The sequence below is a fragment of the Macrobrachium nipponense genome, chromosome 27, assembly GCF_015104395.2.
Source record: "Macrobrachium nipponense isolate FS-2020 chromosome 27, ASM1510439v2, whole genome shotgun sequence".
NCBI lineage: Eukaryota > Metazoa > Arthropoda > Malacostraca > Decapoda > Palaemonidae > Macrobrachium > Macrobrachium nipponense.
In genome coordinates this window covers 24,496,465-24,513,806 of record NC_087216.1, presented here as the reverse complement: position 1 = coordinate 24,513,806, position 17,342 = coordinate 24,496,465, and the positions used below count along the sequence as shown (strand labels likewise).

The window sequence follows — 17,342 nt, the reverse complement described above, 5'->3', positions numbered from 1 at the left end:
CATTAATGGTATGTTTAATAAAAAAGAATAAAAAGTTTGTTAAGAATTATTACTATATCTGGTATGCCTACTTTTTTCTTTTTGCACGCAGTTCTGCACGGTAATTCATTGTACATTCTTACTGCATATATACATTTTTTCAGAGCAACCTCATTGTTATGTTTAATAAAAAAAAAAAAAACAAAAAAAAAAAAAAGCAGGGGGGTTGATAAGAATTATTACTATATCTGCAGTAACTGTCATTTTATTAATGCAGAATCATTGAAAACCGAATTTACCTTTGTTTCTTTACAATGATAATTTTAGTATTCCCCTTCATTTCTGTTCTATATGATTTGAGTTTACGAAACGTAAAGGGGTAGCTATCTTATATCCCGTACACACTTGGAAACATTGTTTGGAAACAATGTTTGGAAACGGTTTCCAAACAGCTTGGAAACGGTTTCCAAACAGTTTGGAAACTGTTTCCAAACTGCTTACAAACTGTTTCTAAACAGTTTGGAAACTGTTTCCAAACTGTTTGCAAACCATTTCCAAACACCATTTCACGAATTACTGTTTCCCATCCAGAATGGGAAACACTGCGGGTGTGTGTTGTGTGTGTGTGTGTGTGTGTGTGTGTGGGCAGTCGAGGCGACGATGAATTAGTACCTACTCGAGACTTGCAGTGATAAAACCATGTGGTCTGCCGAGAAAACTCTAGAACTAATTGAATTGCTGCATTCATCCCCAACATTGTGGGATGTAGCAAATGTGGATTACAAAAATATAATTAAAAAGATGGATGCCTTGACGGGGATAGCCGCCTAAAGCAAATCACCATAGGGTCCTTTTTCAAAAAAAATTCCTCACCCATATCTTTCTCTTTTTCTTGACCTCCCTTGACTTTATCAAAAGTGCCAAGTAAAATGCAGACGCTGCTGCAGCAACCTCTACACTCATCACAGGTTACAGTTATAGAAAGTTTATCAGCTATCCCCGTCAAGGCATCCATCTTTTTAATTCTATTTTTGTAATCCACATTTGTTAATTTTATTGTTTTTGCAAGTGGAGATTCCTTTACGAGCCTCATGTACACCTTCAGGATATCGAAGCAGACCATCTCAGCTGTGGTTCCTGAGGTCTGTGAAGCTTTGATCTCAGCACTGAACTGGTATGTTAAGGCATGACCACAACTGAGGTGTGGACAGGAAACATTGTTTGGAAGTAGTTTACAAATAATTTGCAAGCTGTTTCCAAACAGTTTGAAAACTGTTTCCAAACTGTTTGGAATCAAGTTTTCGGAAACAGTTTCCAAACTGTTTGGAAACCGTTTCCAAACATTGTTTCCAAACAATGTTTCCAAGTGTGTACGGGGCTTTAAAGAAGAAAAAAAGCAGAATAACTACGTATGAAGACAGCTTAAGTTATTTTCACACATTGTATTCGAAAATACACCATAATTAAAAAAGGTAACATGTGGATTGTTCCCGTAGCGTAACGGTCAACGGCAATCACCTATTATAGTACTATAGTATTGACGCTAAATTAACCTTATGGCAAATAATGTCTACAGTCTCATTCAAGACCCCCCCTCTCTCTCTCTCTCTCTCTCTCAAATTATGTAGGTCAAGTACAGATTACAGTCCTTGTTTGCTGTGCGCATTTACAAATTTAACAATGAATGACAGGGCTAAAATAATCAGACTCTCTCTCTCTCTCTCTTTCTCTCTCTCATGTTTCACACGTGATTGTTTAGCAGTTACTCCAATATGTGTTCATCCCTAACCTCTTAAATTGGAATTGGGATATGAAATTTAGGCTGGGGGCTATGGGGTCATTCAACGCTGAAAAAAAAAAGGAATAAAAGGGGTTTCAGCTGAAGTAATGTCTATAGTACACTGCTTGAGGTACCCTGACAACACTATATAGTAACATCCTACGGGAATAAACCTCCAAGAAACCTTACAATGAACCTCTTTACATTTATCTAGATAACCATCCTGAAACCAGCAAAGATTCTTCTTCTTCTTCTCCATCCGTACAATACTGGAGTCTGGGTCCTCATTGCCTGAACCCCAAATCCATACGATTAAGTTCACGTCACTTCTGATGTGAACTGATGGAGGGAAGAGCCCTTTGATTTATTTACATCAGTCTATCTATCGACTGCAGGGCAGGGCTGATTTATTGGGGCCGCTTGGTCCACACGTCTCTCTCTCTCTCTCTCTCTCTCTCTCTCTCTCTCTCTCTCTCTCTCTCTCTCTCTCTCTCTCACATTGTATTCATTGGTCTAGTTCTACGTAGTGTCGAGCTTTAGGTAAAATAATGATTTAACTATTTTCGTATTTTTTGTAGACTTACCTAGCCCAGAACATGCGTCTAGTTATTACCAATACAACATTGATTGCGTATAGAATACTGGTTGCTTGAAATTTATGTATAGAACACTAATTGCTTGAAATTCGTTTATAGAATACCAGGTGCCTGAAATTTACGTATAGGGACAAGTTATTTGAAATTTATGTAGTACAGAGTTGCTCGAAATTTATGTACGTATCAATCAAAGTTACTTTAAATTACGAGCAAATTGTATTTCACGTTTACACACAATAGAGAGAGAGAGAGAGAGAGAGAGAGAGAGAGAGAGAGAGAGAGAGAGAGAGAGAGTACCTGCAGAAACTTTTAAAGATGTGGCAAATAAAATGTGAAAAAAGATGGTTGCAGAAGGACCAGGTTGTGTGCAAAAGATAAATAAGAGACTTGTAGTTTGCAGTACCAATGGAACCAATTGAGGGCAATGTATGATGCTATTGTTGAGCCAGATCTCCTCTATGCAAATGAAAAGCGGATGTTGATGTCTAGAAAAAAAAAAGGTTGATATTAATACAAATTGTTTCATAGTATATGTGGTGTCATATTATTGTAAAGGTAAGAAATATAGATACAAAAAGAATAGTCAAAGTATGAATAAGGATGTCTTGAGGTAGTTTAGTCATATGGAAAGTATAAAGAAGGACAGGTTTGTAAGAAATAGTATATAATTCGGAAGTGATAGGAGGGAGAGGACGAGGAACTATTAGAAAGTGCTGGAAGTAGGGTCTGAAAGATACATGTGAAAGAAAGGGTCTTAGTATTCAGACAGCACAAAGAGTAAGTGCAAGAGGTAATAGGACACTTTGTGTTAGGGTAGGGGGTTTGATGATATCTTAATGAGCCAAGTGTGTAGTTATATAAGACTACTCATATCGGGGGCGATTTATGCACAGATGGTTCATCCACCTCCTAAGAGTCTGTGACTTTTGTACCATTGTTTTTTTTTGCTTCTGTAGCCAACCCCTACTATGAGACACAGCTTAACGTTGAAAAAAATTCTTCATGGATGATAAAGAAAAGTGTACCAAAAACTAAATCCCAATTTGCACTGGGCATCAACTTTGGTGCGCCTCACAGCTTTGCGAAAGTGTTAACTCTTTTGAAATTCCTGCCATTAAAAGATATATAACTTTACTTCCAGTGGACCCGTATGAACTCCTGGGCCCAAGATCATCCCGCCTCGCAGCACAAGGCTCAGGCCAGATCCAGCTGTGGCAGTTCCTCCTGGAATTGCTGTCAGATCCCGCCAACGCTGCAGTCATCACATGGGAGGGAACAGCGGGCGAATTCAAGATCCTCGATCCGGATGAAGTCGCAAGAAGGTGGGGGGAGAGGAAATCAAAGCCCAACATGAACTACGACAAGTTGTCTCGTGCCCTCAGGTAAGCTTTGAACTTCGTTACTTAAAAAGAAATTGCCTGCTGAAACCTATGAGGTCATTCAGTACTGAAAATTTAATTAAAACAATTGTTAAGAGAGGGTGGAAAGTAATGGGAAAGAGAATTTGAACAGAGGTACAGTAAAAGGAATGAGAGGGGTTGCAGCTAGGGTCCAAAGAGACATTGCAAAGAACCTTAAGTGAGGTCTACTGTGCACCATGTGAGGTGTACTGACAGCACTGCCTCCCTACAGAGATTACTCGAGAGTTTTGATTTTCTTGGGACTTGGGTAGAATTGATGCTGCTTGTGATGAAGATAAAGACTGTCAGTCATCTTTAAACAATGACTCATGATTATTTTTAAATAGCTGAAAATTTCCATAATTTCTTGATGATTATATTCATTACCATATTCATATTCTTATCATTAGCTATCGTTGACCTAATTCTGAACTTGTTCCATTCACCAACAAATATACTTCTTGCCAATATATTTTTTCATGCCACTACACTTATATCTTTTCACTCAAGCTGAAATCCCGTGCTGGAGATTTTAAGATTCACATACTAAGAATCTGGATTCCACCCAGCAGGCGCCTCAGTGGGGTGGTCAGTATGGTCTGGGACTGCCATCTCAGTGGCCGCGAGTTCAATCTTGGGCATTCCATTGAGGTGTGAGAGATGTGTATTTCTGGTGACAGAAGTTTACTCTACACATGGTTCGGAAGTCACGTAAAGCCGTTGGTCCCGTTGCTGAATAATCACTGATTCCATGCAACGTAAAAACACCATACAAACATACAAACAAACAAGATTCCACCCAGCAGTGTCTGCTATTAAAAATTTTTTTTAGCAAATGGAGAGGAAACTTTCATAATATCTGCTACTGTCCTGTACAGTGAATTGCAAGATGTCAGTACCAGCTACATTAAATAAGAAGTCATTTGAAAGAACAGGTTCTGTTAAAAGACAAATTCTTATTAAATGTTTATTTGTTTTGGAATGACTACAAAGCATACATAATTCCAGAATGGATTGTAATTGTCACATAAATATTGAAAGTGATTCATAATGGCTCAAAGGTACACATACATGTATCTATTAGTTAAGTAAAGGTAAAATGTGAAGTTTGATTATACAATACGTACGTATACTACTTCCCTTTACTTTTCATTAATTATTTACAAAAATACTGTATACATGTTACAGTTTGCTAAGGCTTCAAAAAAGATACCTGGTTTTTGTTATTCTTCTGAGAAAATACACCTAATATTCTCCACAAAGGGGGTGGGGGTTGTCTATGTTTAGTGCCTACAGTTTGCCTCACATAGCACACCATAGGCCTTACAAATGGACTCCTGCAGCATCCACTTTTTACCTTTTATTTTTTCTCTGTTCCAATTTCCATTCTCCCATTTCTGCTGTCCAACATATTCAACTCTAACTTCCCTCCTAATTTCTACTAAGCTAGATCTTTTGGTAATAAATTGGATTAGTTCCCGACATACTTTGATGATATACTACAATGGTAGAAGGACCAAAAAATTATAAGTAAATACTCTAAATTAGGCGAATATGATTGATGTGTTTGTCATGTACGAATCTAAATTTTTTTATCCAAAGGACTCCTTGTTCCTGGTATTCCATGGGTAATTCTTTCATCTTGAAGTTCCCTAAGTCCAACCAAATGCAGTGTGTAATGTTTTAATACCAATCTCTTAAGATACATACGGTATTCTCAACTGGTCTTTCTGTCATAGCAACAATCTCTATTTTATATCCATTAATTCTTATTAACTATAGTTTTATCATCAGAAGACCAGAAGTGTTTTCTTTCCATTGTGTTCATTTACTTATAAAATTTTTCATTTCAGATATTACTATGACAAAAACATCATGACAAAAGTTCACGGAAAACGCTACGCATACAAGTTCGACTTCCGAGGTTTGGACCAGGTGCGACAACAACAGAGCGCTGAAGCTCAGAGATACCCACCAGACCTCAGTTTCCTCACAAGTTACTCGCACTTGCTGGGTGGTTCTTCCCCGCTTGCTAGCAGTTCCTTCACATCTTCAGCATCCCACCCTCCACCACCCTTATTGTCTCCACCGCCTTACTGGGCAGCAGTATCATCTGTATCGTCAGCAGCCGCTCTCGCTACGTCATCGCCGTTGGCAACTTCATCTCCGCTGGCTACTTCCTCGCCCCTGGCTACATCGCCACCCCTGGCACTCCATGCTGCACCTTTAGTCTCCCCTCTCAGCTCTCCGCCTCCCGATGCCTCTCCAGCAACCACATCGAGCTCAAGAGTACTTCCTCACTATCCGTACACATCATGAATCCAAAGAACTTGTCAGATTGCAACAATACCTACATTAGGTTAGGGTGAATTCTGCATTCTTTTGCGAATCATAGTATTATTAGATGTACAGTAGGTAAAAGAAAAATGAAAAATCGGTTGGCAGTTATATTCGATGCGTTGCAAATTCTTATTTCCAACAACACAATTCATGCACAGCCAAATATCATTTTCATGGCGGCATGAAATATGGACTTTTTAAAGGAAATGCACATGGTATTTTGGTCATAAAAATATCTCTTCAGTGAATGAAGGCTTAACTATAATAAGGAGTAAATTGAGGAAAGTGCTGACTAAAAATTAGAATAGTCAATTGGAAAAGTTCCTAATATTGTACGTAATTACTGGAAACAATGGAAGATTAGTTCTCTTCTCTTCTTCATGCACAATTTTCCCATGTTCTACTTTAAGTGCCAAAGCTAAAGCCGTGAACCACTAAGTTTTGCACAAAATCAATGTGCTCATCTAGTCGTAACTTTTTTGTCGTTACTTGTATCAGTACCCCATGTTTTTTTAGGGTTTTGTATTTATGCCACAAACTGTTAGATATCTTCCAAAGACTAACATGTACAGAAGCCATTTAAAGCACTCAGTCAACAAATGACATGATTTCTCAGCCCAGATGTTTGGATGCGAGAGGATTTTTTTTTTTTTTGTGATCTGATATCCTTAGGGAGAACTAAAGCGTAGGCCCAAGTGATGCTGAAACTTTTTTTTTCTTCTTGATAGAAGTTACTCTTGTAGATAAATGTTCCTATACCCTCCCCTGTGATGACTCGGCATCAAGTGCTGTAGCCCGATATGATAGTATTTTGACTTAATCAAAAGAACCCAGGTTATGAAACATATCAAGTGACATTCCATTTTCACCCTTGTAAGTATTTTCTCATTTTAAAATGCATTTTCCCGTCTATTTTATTATTTTTTACTTCTACATAAGTTAATTCCAATGTAAACTTTGGACAACATGACATTCATCACAAATGAAAACCTGATATCATTAGTTATGGTATTAGTGCATGTATGACATGCTTTTTAATATATGGTATTTTTCTTTCTCCAGATTCTTTGTAAAAAAACAGGAAAAGTAATAAATTTGCTTACATATAAAATCTTTACATACTGTACTTATATATTTGTCAGTCCTTTTCGAAACTTGTGGTTATTTACCTTCCCTTTATAAAAATGGAAAAAACCTTGGAACAGAGGTACAGCGAGTGTAACCTTCAACCATTTACCTGTAATTCATAAGAAAACAGGAACACAGAAACCTGTATGACTGAAGAATGTCCCATCTGTGAACAAAGAAACCAGTTTACCTAGCCTGAGGGACCAGAGAAGGCAAGCATCTTTCAAAGATGTTTGGAACATCTTTGATAAAGATGTTTTAAACATTCGGATGCCCCTCCGTTTCAGGTGTTGTTTTCAAACATTTGGATGCAGAAAAGAGGAACAAGGAAACTTGTATGACTGAAGAATGCCCCATCTGTGCGCTGTGAAATCAGTTCAACATACTCGAGGGACTAGGAGTGGCAGACAACACGAGTAGTTGATTGAGATATGTTTCAAACACAGACCACAGGAATGCATCACAGTTGCCAGTGTTGTTTGCACACCTTCAGATGCAGAATGAAGTACATACTTCTCACATTACTGATGTACAACACAACCACTGAGTTATCCAACACATGAGGTGACTATATTCATCCACCAAATCTTCCAGATGCTATACATCTCTCTCTGCTGACACAAGTTCCAGACCGCTGAGGGCTAGAAATTCCTCTTCTTTAGAACACCTCTAAGATATTGTGGTGCCACTAACAAAGAGCTCCAGCCCTCGAATATTACTTCTGTGAAAACTCAGATTTCATGAGGACAAAATGAAGATGCACCTTCCATTAGTGTGCTCTTTCCGTCCCCATGATCCTTCTAACTAGTATTGCCATATGAAGTAAATAGTTGAGGATCCCTCTGATGTTAACCAGTTTTGCGACAGCTGTATTTTTAGACGCCATCCTGATATTACCATTCACAATTTCCTCAGTGAAGCCACAAGAACTAAGAGCCTGCCATAGTTCTGTTGACTAGGACCTCTTCACACTGCAATGAGGTAGGTGTAGGGACTTAGTTTTATTTTGCTGGCTATTCATTGGACCATATCTATCATGCCAATATAGTACAAGTCAACTGTGTTGGCTGAAGAAAGGATATGCTGTCGCTGACCCCACCAGCGAAGTGAAAGCACATATGGAAAATCCAGCAAACATCATCCTAAAGTTTCTTCTCAGACAACAAGGTTCAACTAATAGTCAGTTACAGTCAGGCAATCATAACTTGCAGGAGCCTTAACCCTACAAGAATAACTTCAAGAATAATCTGAGTCTGTGGACAACCCTGACTTAAGGGCCCGTCAATAAACATGGATGTACCATTTGGTTGGTTCTAAGAGGTCTAGGGACAATAAAATAGACATTTTGTTTAAAAATCAAGAAGTGATAGCAAGTTAGATGAGTACAGTAGTATGAATTGTGGAAATCTGAGTGCCCCGAATAAGCACGGAATACCAAAGTATAAAAGAAAGAGCCAACAGCACCTTTCGGTCTTCCATATTCACTAAGGCAACTAATCCTTCTGACTTCCTTCTCTTGAGCCTCCTGGATTTTCCGATTGCCATCCAGAAATCTTTCCTGCAGGTTGCACCTTTAAGTTTCACTTCCCAGATACATACAAAGCTCGCCATCAACTCTTCATTTGAGGAGTAAAAAGGAAATATCTGAATAAGTGGGTGGTATCATTTTCAAAAATGTTTATTTACATCAACTCCAGTCATCTAAAATATTTATAGTAAAATGCACAGGCAACTCCTGGCCGTGTTCTTGTATTGCACTTGAACAGCACTACTTATATGCACTGGATATGTTGTCATTTTATAAAAATGTTGTACACAAAATCATTACACACTATGCAAACTGAAAGAATAAAACAGATCAACTGGAAAGCTGTAAATAATTATAAATGCTTCTAAATCATTCTTAAACTACAGGCAATATATGGCATGAATATTTGCATACCACTGCCTTACTTATGTCAACAGCTGGTGTTAGACACTGGTCTGCATCCACAAAACATACAATTTGTTTTTAAAAATTACATTTTCTGTCAATTTTCTGACCACAGGCGTAATGCTTAATGCAGTATGTCTAGGTAAACATCACCCAAGTCAGGTGTGATCTCACAAAACTGATTGATATATGAAATCTGACTCATATGCTGAACACACAAAATAACTTTTAAATGAGTTTTTTGTGGTAGTAGCAAATGGCTCCATCAAACATCACTACTCAAGCATTACTCAGCATAAGCTTACCATATAAGATGCCTCCTCCAGGTCTTGTCATCGGTACTCTAGCCTTTCTGGCTCTGTCCCAGAGACTTCAACCCCAGGTCCTTTCTTCTCCGTTACTTAGTTTGCAGTGACGTGAATCACACTTCAAACAGTCAAAATTTTCTCTTAAGTTAATAATAACCTATTTACAGGAAGCAATAAAAGATGTGATACATGACAAAGGAATGATCATGATAATCCTATGATAAGAAGTTGATATACGTACTCTCATTTTCTATTACACTGACAGTGAAAGAAAGCACATCCAGTTTGATGTAAGGACTGCATTGTATTACTTTTTTAAATTAAAGTCAGCTACAATGAACCTACAGAGGTCATTCAGTATATAAAATAAATTTACATTCCATAAATACAAACCTCTTATTTGACTTGCTATACATACTGCCCGGTATGGCACCGTGTTTGCCAAAAGTGGCAAAGTCATCAATGGACAAAGAGTCAGGAGTCCTCTTAGGTGAGTCAACTTCGTAGCTTAGTACCTACTTAGTGTCACTGCTTTTAGTGTGCATTTTTCAAGTCCTTTCAAATGCAGTCCCTCCATCTTAGGCCTCCCTCTCCTCCAAGATGCCACGCATTATACCCCCCCACCCCTACTCATCTGATGCCCAAATCACCTCAGTCTTCATTCTTTGGCCTTCTTTGACACTTCCATGTGTTGCTGATCCTCTGATGCATTATTTTCTAAGTTGAAACATTGAGTATTAATGTCTGCTTTTATAGCATCATCTATTAGATTGAAGATCTGCTCACAGTCCTTTAGCTGATTAAATGCGTTCTGTATAGTCTGACTGATAGTCTAGTAAATTTCTGACTTATGGAAAAATGCCCCAAAACTCTCCTTGGTATATTTTGACGCCTATTGCAATGAGAGCTCCCAATGTCAAACTGAAGAGACAAAAAGAAGAAAGGGCATTACTAAAACATATGCCTGCATCATATAATATCCAAGACAACAATGAACATTCATGACACTGAATATGGGGACTTCCTCCAGACACAAATACTCACCCGAGGGGACAACTCAAAACCTCTTTTGTCCACTGATGATTCAACTCATATCTAAAACCACATCGTACCGGGCAGTATAGCAAATATGCAGAACAAGGTTTGTACTTTTGAGCACAGTAATGTAGTACATCACTTCTAAAAACCCCAGCAATAGCACTAATGTCTCCGAAACTGTTTCTTGAACTTTTCATAATGGAAATCATCTGTGGCTTTTTCTCCGTGAGGTCTTTTTGGTGCTACAGTAGATATTTTCACTCCACCACCCACAACAGGCTCCACTATTTCCTCAATCTTCTCCTTTTTCTTGGCTGGACCAGCATCTTCCAAGTTAACTGAAATTAAAGAAACTTGCAATTAGCATGAACAAAAAGCGGAACAAACAGAGAATGCATTTACCAGAAGCAAATCTCAGCATTACTGATTAAAATATACTTACATCTGTTATGCTGGACAAAATTGACAGCCATATTTTTAGGGACAAATTCTGAAGGGCGTTCCTTCTTCATCATACTTTCCCTTAGTAGCTTCTGCTTTGCTTCCTCAGTCGCCTCAATGTTGCGGATTTTTGCCTCTAAGCCAAGATCCACTTCTGGGATACCACTCAACATCTGCAACAAATAATAAGAAAAAACATATCAAATATGTTTCACATACTGAAACTAGACCATCAGACTTCCATATAAAGTTTCCCATTTCCTCATATATGTTCATCAACTGATTACCCTTTTTCCCTTTAAGTATATCGCTGTGTAAGTATTTTGGATGGTGGTGAGGCATTTAGCAAACTTTTTTTCTATATATGTGTCATCCTATACTTGTATATATTTTCCCTCCTTCATCTTTGGCTTTTAAGATGCCACAATGAAGTTTTAAAGGTAGGCCTGCTAGGCCATGCCATGTTTATAAGTAGTATAACTGAGATCCTAAACAACAGTTGGGCAGTGTTCAAGACAGCAAGGTATGTCCCTGATCTCACTGTTTTGATCTTCCTACTACTTACTTTTTCCACATAAGTAAGGGGTTACATGTGCAGTGATAGAGAGTGAAAAATATAAAACAAAACTTCAAGAAATGTTAATCATGTTAAAACTTTCTCTAAGCACAAAAATGTAAATGATATAATTCTATGGTAGGTCATGAACTTGATATGAGTTTCAAGTTAAAGTAATAAAAAATACGTGCTCCTTGGTTAAAATCAACCTTACCTGGTTGCTTAACATTTCTTCACTTCGTTTTGTAGACGACTCTCTCAGTATGTCTGGAACTGCATGCAATGCAGCCTCCTCAAGTGTCTGATGACGAGGCTGATCATCCTGGTTTTCTTCTGATGTTAAACCTTTGCGCTTGGCTAAATTTTCTTCAATATACTTTTGCCTAAAATTATCAGAAAAAAGTAGTTACATGCAGAAAAAAGTAGTTACATGAGCAAAATGCAATTGAAATAAATAATCAAATGACAGCAAGACTCAACTTACCAAATGTTAATGATTGAACAAATGAAAATCACAGTAACTACAATGAAATTTGAAATCATAGTGAGTTTCCACATTCATCAATAAATAATAATTGCTTGCTACATAAAATACTATTTGAAAATTAAGTGTTAACAAGCATGAACATGAAAGCACCTGACTTTTTTACTTACATTTCAGCATCTTCATCTCGCCTATTAGTTTCTGCTGAAAATGAGGTACCAATGCCAGTATCGTATGCATCATCTCCTTTTTTGGCATTCTTTATCAAGTTTAAATCCAGCATTCCTCCACACTTTAACTTGAATGGATCATCCTACCAAAATAAGAAAAAATATAGAATAGTCTTTATATCCATAAGGCACAGACATTGAAAAACACAAAACTCTCGTTTTAACTACAACATTTTTTACAATGTGCATTAGCAAGAATCATGAAAGGAGGTGGAGATAGAATCAATGAGAAAGGCTGAAATTTTAGTAGCCACCACAGCTAGGGGCTGAAGGGACACTGATAACACCCTTTAGTAATGCCTACGGTGCACTGTGTGAGGTGCAATAATGGCTTTCATTCCCTAGAGGAGCCTTAATTCATTCTCGAGGGTAAGTATCCAACCACCAAAAGTGTTGTCTTGCCTACAGTATCACATATATTTTCCACCTTTTTTAATTTATGAGAATCAGCTACAATACATAACCAGTACATGACGCCACAGCTCTTGAGCCTTCTTGTCTAGCGCTGGAATTGTGGTAAACATCCCCCACGAATACCTGGAGTCAACTGTACATTCATATCATGATTATCATGAAAGAATGGCACAACTCATTATAAAAACCTTTTGAAACTTACTGCTGCATTCTCCTTTTTATTAACTTTCTCTCCTACTAAGAGGTCCTCGGCCGTTATTCCTCCATGACGACGACGGTACTTTCTCAACTCCTTGCTCTCTTCAACTTTAGCCCTAAAAAGGAAATATTAAAATCAAAATACAAAAACAATTCCTAAAGCAATTTCAATGCATTATTAGGGTAAACATTCGCGGACGATCCATCATCATCACGCTGGCCAGGCCTTATTCACTCGATATTTAATTGGTGAAACAAGAATACAATTACAACTTTAAGCATACCATTCAAAAGATTAAGTTTCGTCAACATAATGTGATATATGAAAGCCCCATACGAACTAAAATAAGAATGTGAGCTCTTTGTAAAATATGTTTTCAAGGCAGTTTTGAAATCCAATATGGCGGAATCGTGTGGCTGGCCGGTCTAACCACGGACAACCCACCATCTTTCCCAGCACTTATTTAAGCAATGTTAGCGTATATATGTGATGATTATTGATCTTACTCAAGATTGCAGTTGTAATCAGCACAATAAAACAACATTTGTTGCCTATATTAGTGAAAGTATGAAACTTTTTATTCCCGGGGTCATAGTTTGAACTTATTTCGTTTTTACCTTGTAATCAGTGGTTTTATCCTTACTGCCATCACAACTGAAACTCCACAGTGCTAATTTGATTGTAATTATACACATTTTGGTCTTAATTAACTCCACACTGCACTTGAACCACGTTGCTGTTCCTGGTTCCTAAGTACTCACTCCGCAAACACAGTTACGAGCAGCAGACGACAACATTGATTATGGGTGCAATACTTTATTCCCTTAATTGTTTACTTTACTCATTATTTAGTTTAATTTTACTTCAAAATGTTTATTTAATTCATGTCTATTATCCCGTTTTTGCAACCAAATTAACCCCGAAAAATTACAAATATTTCGAATGTATACTTCCGAGCAGACGACGCGAGGAAAAATAACTCATCGTTGCCAATCTAGTGGAGTGTCACACATACACCAATGCATTTACAAACTGTTTCCATGGATTCTAGTTGTCATAGTAATGCAGTAATGATAAAATTGCTGTAATATGTATATATACTACAAATAGATACGCTAATTTCACTTATTTCCCCGGTTTTGTGCAAGTCTCATACCCAGTTTGGAGGGTAAACACATACCAATTGACAACACTGATAAACAATTGAAGAGAGAAAAACGCCGCAAAGAATGCCGTAGTCCCCCTCAATAAGTATGGTTAGAGGTCGGGTGTACAATTGTTGTGATGAAAGTGCCCCAGCATCTATGGGTACAATTGGTGTGCGGATTTAGCGCAGGAAATGGGAAGTTTATTGACACGAGCAACTCCGCAAACATCGACATGGCGTCAATCTTCTAAATATTCCGAGTTGTAAGTAAAAATTTTGAAAGCGTTTTGGTGGTGTGGGCATTGCGTTGGTCACCCTTTTCATTACCCTCTGTTTAAATCTTAAAATATAGCCTTAATTTCTAACTTTGGAGAAAATACTTACTTCGAAAGGAGAGTAGAAGTCTTTAGCTCCTTCTCTCACCAACAACAACTCGTGACTGATGACCATCTCCGGTGTCAGGACGCGTTAAAAGTACTTTTTCGGAGGGTGGCCTAGTCATGGTAGTCGGTGAGTTGGCCAGTCCATGCGGTGTTTTACCCTATACACAATCTATTAGGTAGCTAGGTAACTTTCAAAATGCTAAATAAGGATTGAACCTAGGCTAAACTTTCAAAGATATGAAGGCTTACTTAATTTTCTAAGTGCATTATTACTACTTTGAAGCAATTCATTCCATAGGGTTTTGAAACCTGGCCAAAATTGGGAACTAGCCTAGGTATAACAGCCACTTAAGGGTACTTTTTATTTTGTCTCCACCCTTCTGTCGGCATACTACGTATGGCAATCTCTCAAAAATTAAATATATTAATAAAACCCATACTACACACGACGCAGTGCCCTTTTCTGACCGGGGGGTTGGGGTTGGCATTACCACCTGGGCCACCCCACAAAGTAAGACGTGACCCATCCTTCTGCATATTGCCCAAACTTACTACAGTATTACCCCAAGTAGGCTAAAGGACTTCCAAAGGGGTTTACCAACCATAAATTTGGTTAAAACAGACTACCTAGCCTAATAGGTACGTAAAGGTCTGGCCTATCCGACGTCCAAGGTTAGGTTGGGTTAGAATTAGCCTAGGCCTAAAAAACAAACAAAAATACCAAAGTTCTTACATCAGGCTTTCATCTTCTCCCCCGTTATCGTCATTATCCTCATCACTGATCCTCCGGCGGATATTTTTGCTCTTAACTTTTTTAAATGCGATACTCATGTTTACTTTCTCCCTGAAGGTTTGTGTTTAGGGTACGTTTAGTAGTAGTGACGTGTAGGTCTTAGCCTCTGTAACGGCACATTTCATCGGCCACCAGTGTCGTCAAAATTCTTGGAGGTGACAAACTAACTGTCCTCGTTACTTTTGGCTTTTCATTGGGGTTATTTTGAGTCTTATCTCACCAGTTATATGCTACATTCTTTTCAATATACTTTGTAAATCATGTACAGTTTTTCCTGATTGAAACAGAATCATCCACATATTCTAGGTATGCAGTTTCTACTACCAATATAATTCAAATTTCTTTCCTCTTTTTTACAACTGTTTTCAAATTAGAAAATTTATTAAAATGGTAAGTAAAAAGAGAGGATTAACACTCCATTATACTAGTCCACTATTTACTGCAAATTTGTTTTGCATATCTGACAGGGATGTCAAGGTCATGCAAGAAATTCCACAATAATTTTGGTCTGCAGTTGCTGTTAAATTCCTTCTCGTAATAAAAAGAAAAAACAATCCGTTATATCGTTTTAAATTTTATGATTTGTAGCCCGACATAAATTAACATAAATTTGAGATCTGTAAAGCTTCTGCCTTTTCTAAAACCAGCTTGTTCATCTTTCATCTGTAAGTATTTTATCACTTTCTTTTCCACCCTATGGAGTATAAGTACAAATACTCATTATATATATATATATATGTATATTTATATATCATATATATATTATATATATATATTATATATATATATATATATACCTCAGTAATATAAAAGAAAGAGAGTGAGATAGAGAGGGGGGAGGAGCGTAACTGTGACTGAAATGCATTCACAGGATTGATAAATTGTATTGGTACTTTAATAAAAAAAATTGCAAAGTTAATTTTATTATAATTTAACTGATCAAATTCAATTTTGACAACTAGTATAGAGGCTATCTCTTAAAAATATCGACGACTTCCGAGCAATAACTTTGTGTATATTATTCTACCACATTCCTGAGAATTCCCAAATTATCACAAATCCAAAGAAACATTAAAACAACGCCGAACACTGAAGAAGAAAAAGCTAAAACGCCAAGAAAATGAGGCGCAAGAAGAAGGTGACCTGTAGTCCAGTACTACCAATTTACCAAACGGAAAGAGGAAGAAGAAGAAGATAAACAAGGATATGTCAATGTTGTCATACGATGGAGCTCGTATACCATGAAAAGGTAGGCGAATTTGACGTAAATAATTAGTTTTATGAATTAGATTATAATAAAAGGTGATATGTCGTCTCCGCCAATTGAAGTTTGGCCATAATGGGAAGCCTGGGCTGTAGCGTAGGCCTGTATATGTTAAATGGTGACTGCTAATTGAATAGGAGGATAGTAGGCCTACTAGGCTAGCTAGCCTGTTAAGGCTTAGGCCCTCTTAGCTAGGTCTACCTTAGGCAATTCGAACTTGGGCCCACCTTAAAACAACCTAGTATAAACAAATTAATTGGTCTGGAATAGAAAAACTTCATTAGACATTAGTAGGTAGCTATTTCAGTAGTAAGTTGGCCTACTAGGGTAGGCCTATTATAGGTAGGCTAATTGGGACGTAGGTCATTGTAATACCTATATTACTTGGGCTAGACCTATTTTATTTTTTTGCCAAAATAGGCAATAAATTATTGTAAATGTAAATCCATTTTATTTTTTAAGGTACTACCTAAGGTACTACTACTACCTAGGTATACTCTGTTTTTTTTTCATCTGTTCATCCGCCTGTGGTGTTTTTGTATGGAAACACTGCGTCCCGGGCTTTAGATAGTTACGCTAATTGTAAGTTTTAGGTAAACAAAAGGATATCTGGGTGTACATTCGTAACTGAAAAGTGTTTTAATAATTTACTGTATGCGAATTACACCGTTAATACAATTACTATCCAACTTACAACCTGCTCGACATACGACCACTCGTACTTACAACCTTACTTCAGACAGTTGACCATTGAGTTACTTGGCACTGCGCCATCTCATGAGAACTCTCATCACTCAGGCAGCATCAGTTTGAGTTACCCTGCCCTATCTGCAGCATCATTTGGTATTAACTGTACTGTAGACTGAATTGCAAACCAATTTATGTAAGAATCAACTTCTGACATGCATGCAAGAACCTAACCCCATTGT

General features: G+C 37.6%; 3 protein-coding genes across 3 annotated transcripts in view; 2 read left to right on the top strand and 1 right to left on the bottom strand.

Annotated features, from left to right (window-relative positions):
- LOC135200630 (uncharacterized) overlaps window positions 1-7,219 on the top strand; it is a gene marked incomplete at its 5' end in the record, with an annotated part of 90,585 nt that extends 83,366 nt beyond the window's left edge. Inside the window, 2 exons of the mRNA XM_064229240.1 lie at window positions 3,497-3,737; window positions 5,609-7,219. Of these exons, the coding sequence (XP_064085310.1) occupies window positions 3,497-3,737; window positions 5,609-6,074 (707 nt within the window). The remainder of the gene's footprint in view (window positions 1-3,496; window positions 3,738-5,608) is intronic.
- On the bottom strand, window positions 4,709-15,249 carry LOC135200936 (splicing factor C9orf78 homolog). Its single transcript, XM_064229712.1, has 6 exons — window positions 15,090-15,249; window positions 12,830-12,941; window positions 12,154-12,296; window positions 11,714-11,882; window positions 10,945-11,116; window positions 4,709-10,840 (listed from the first exon to the last, which is right to left on the bottom strand). Exons 1-6 carry the CDS (start codon window positions 15,185-15,187, stop codon window positions 10,665-10,667), a joined length of 870 nt encoding a protein of 289 aa, XP_064085782.1. The 5' UTR covers window positions 15,188-15,249; the 3' UTR covers window positions 4,709-10,664.
- Window positions 15,250-16,214: 965 nt separating this feature from the next.
- LOC135200629 (ataxin-3-like) overlaps window positions 16,215-17,342 on the top strand; it is a 237,658-nt gene continuing 236,530 nt past the window's right edge. Inside the window, exon 1 of the mRNA XM_064229239.1 lies at window positions 16,215-16,398. The gene's annotated coding sequence lies outside the window, so the exon portion shown is untranslated. The remainder of the gene's footprint in view (window positions 16,399-17,342) is intronic.

Bases quoted from the DNA above. Each gene is read 5' to 3' on its own strand.
- LOC135200936 (XM_064229712.1), bottom strand. From the start codon at position 15,187: ATGAGTATCGCATTTAAAAAAGTTAAGAGCAAAAATATCCGCCGGAGG. The intron at 12,297-12,829 runs GTAAGTTTCAAA...TTATTTTGGTAG, and splicing joins ATAAAAAGGAGAATGCAGCA to GATGATCCATTCAAGTTAAA. The intron at 10,841-10,944 runs GTAAGTATATTT...CTTTAATTTCAG, and splicing joins TTTTGTCCAGCATAACAGAT to TTAACTTGGAAGATGCTGGT.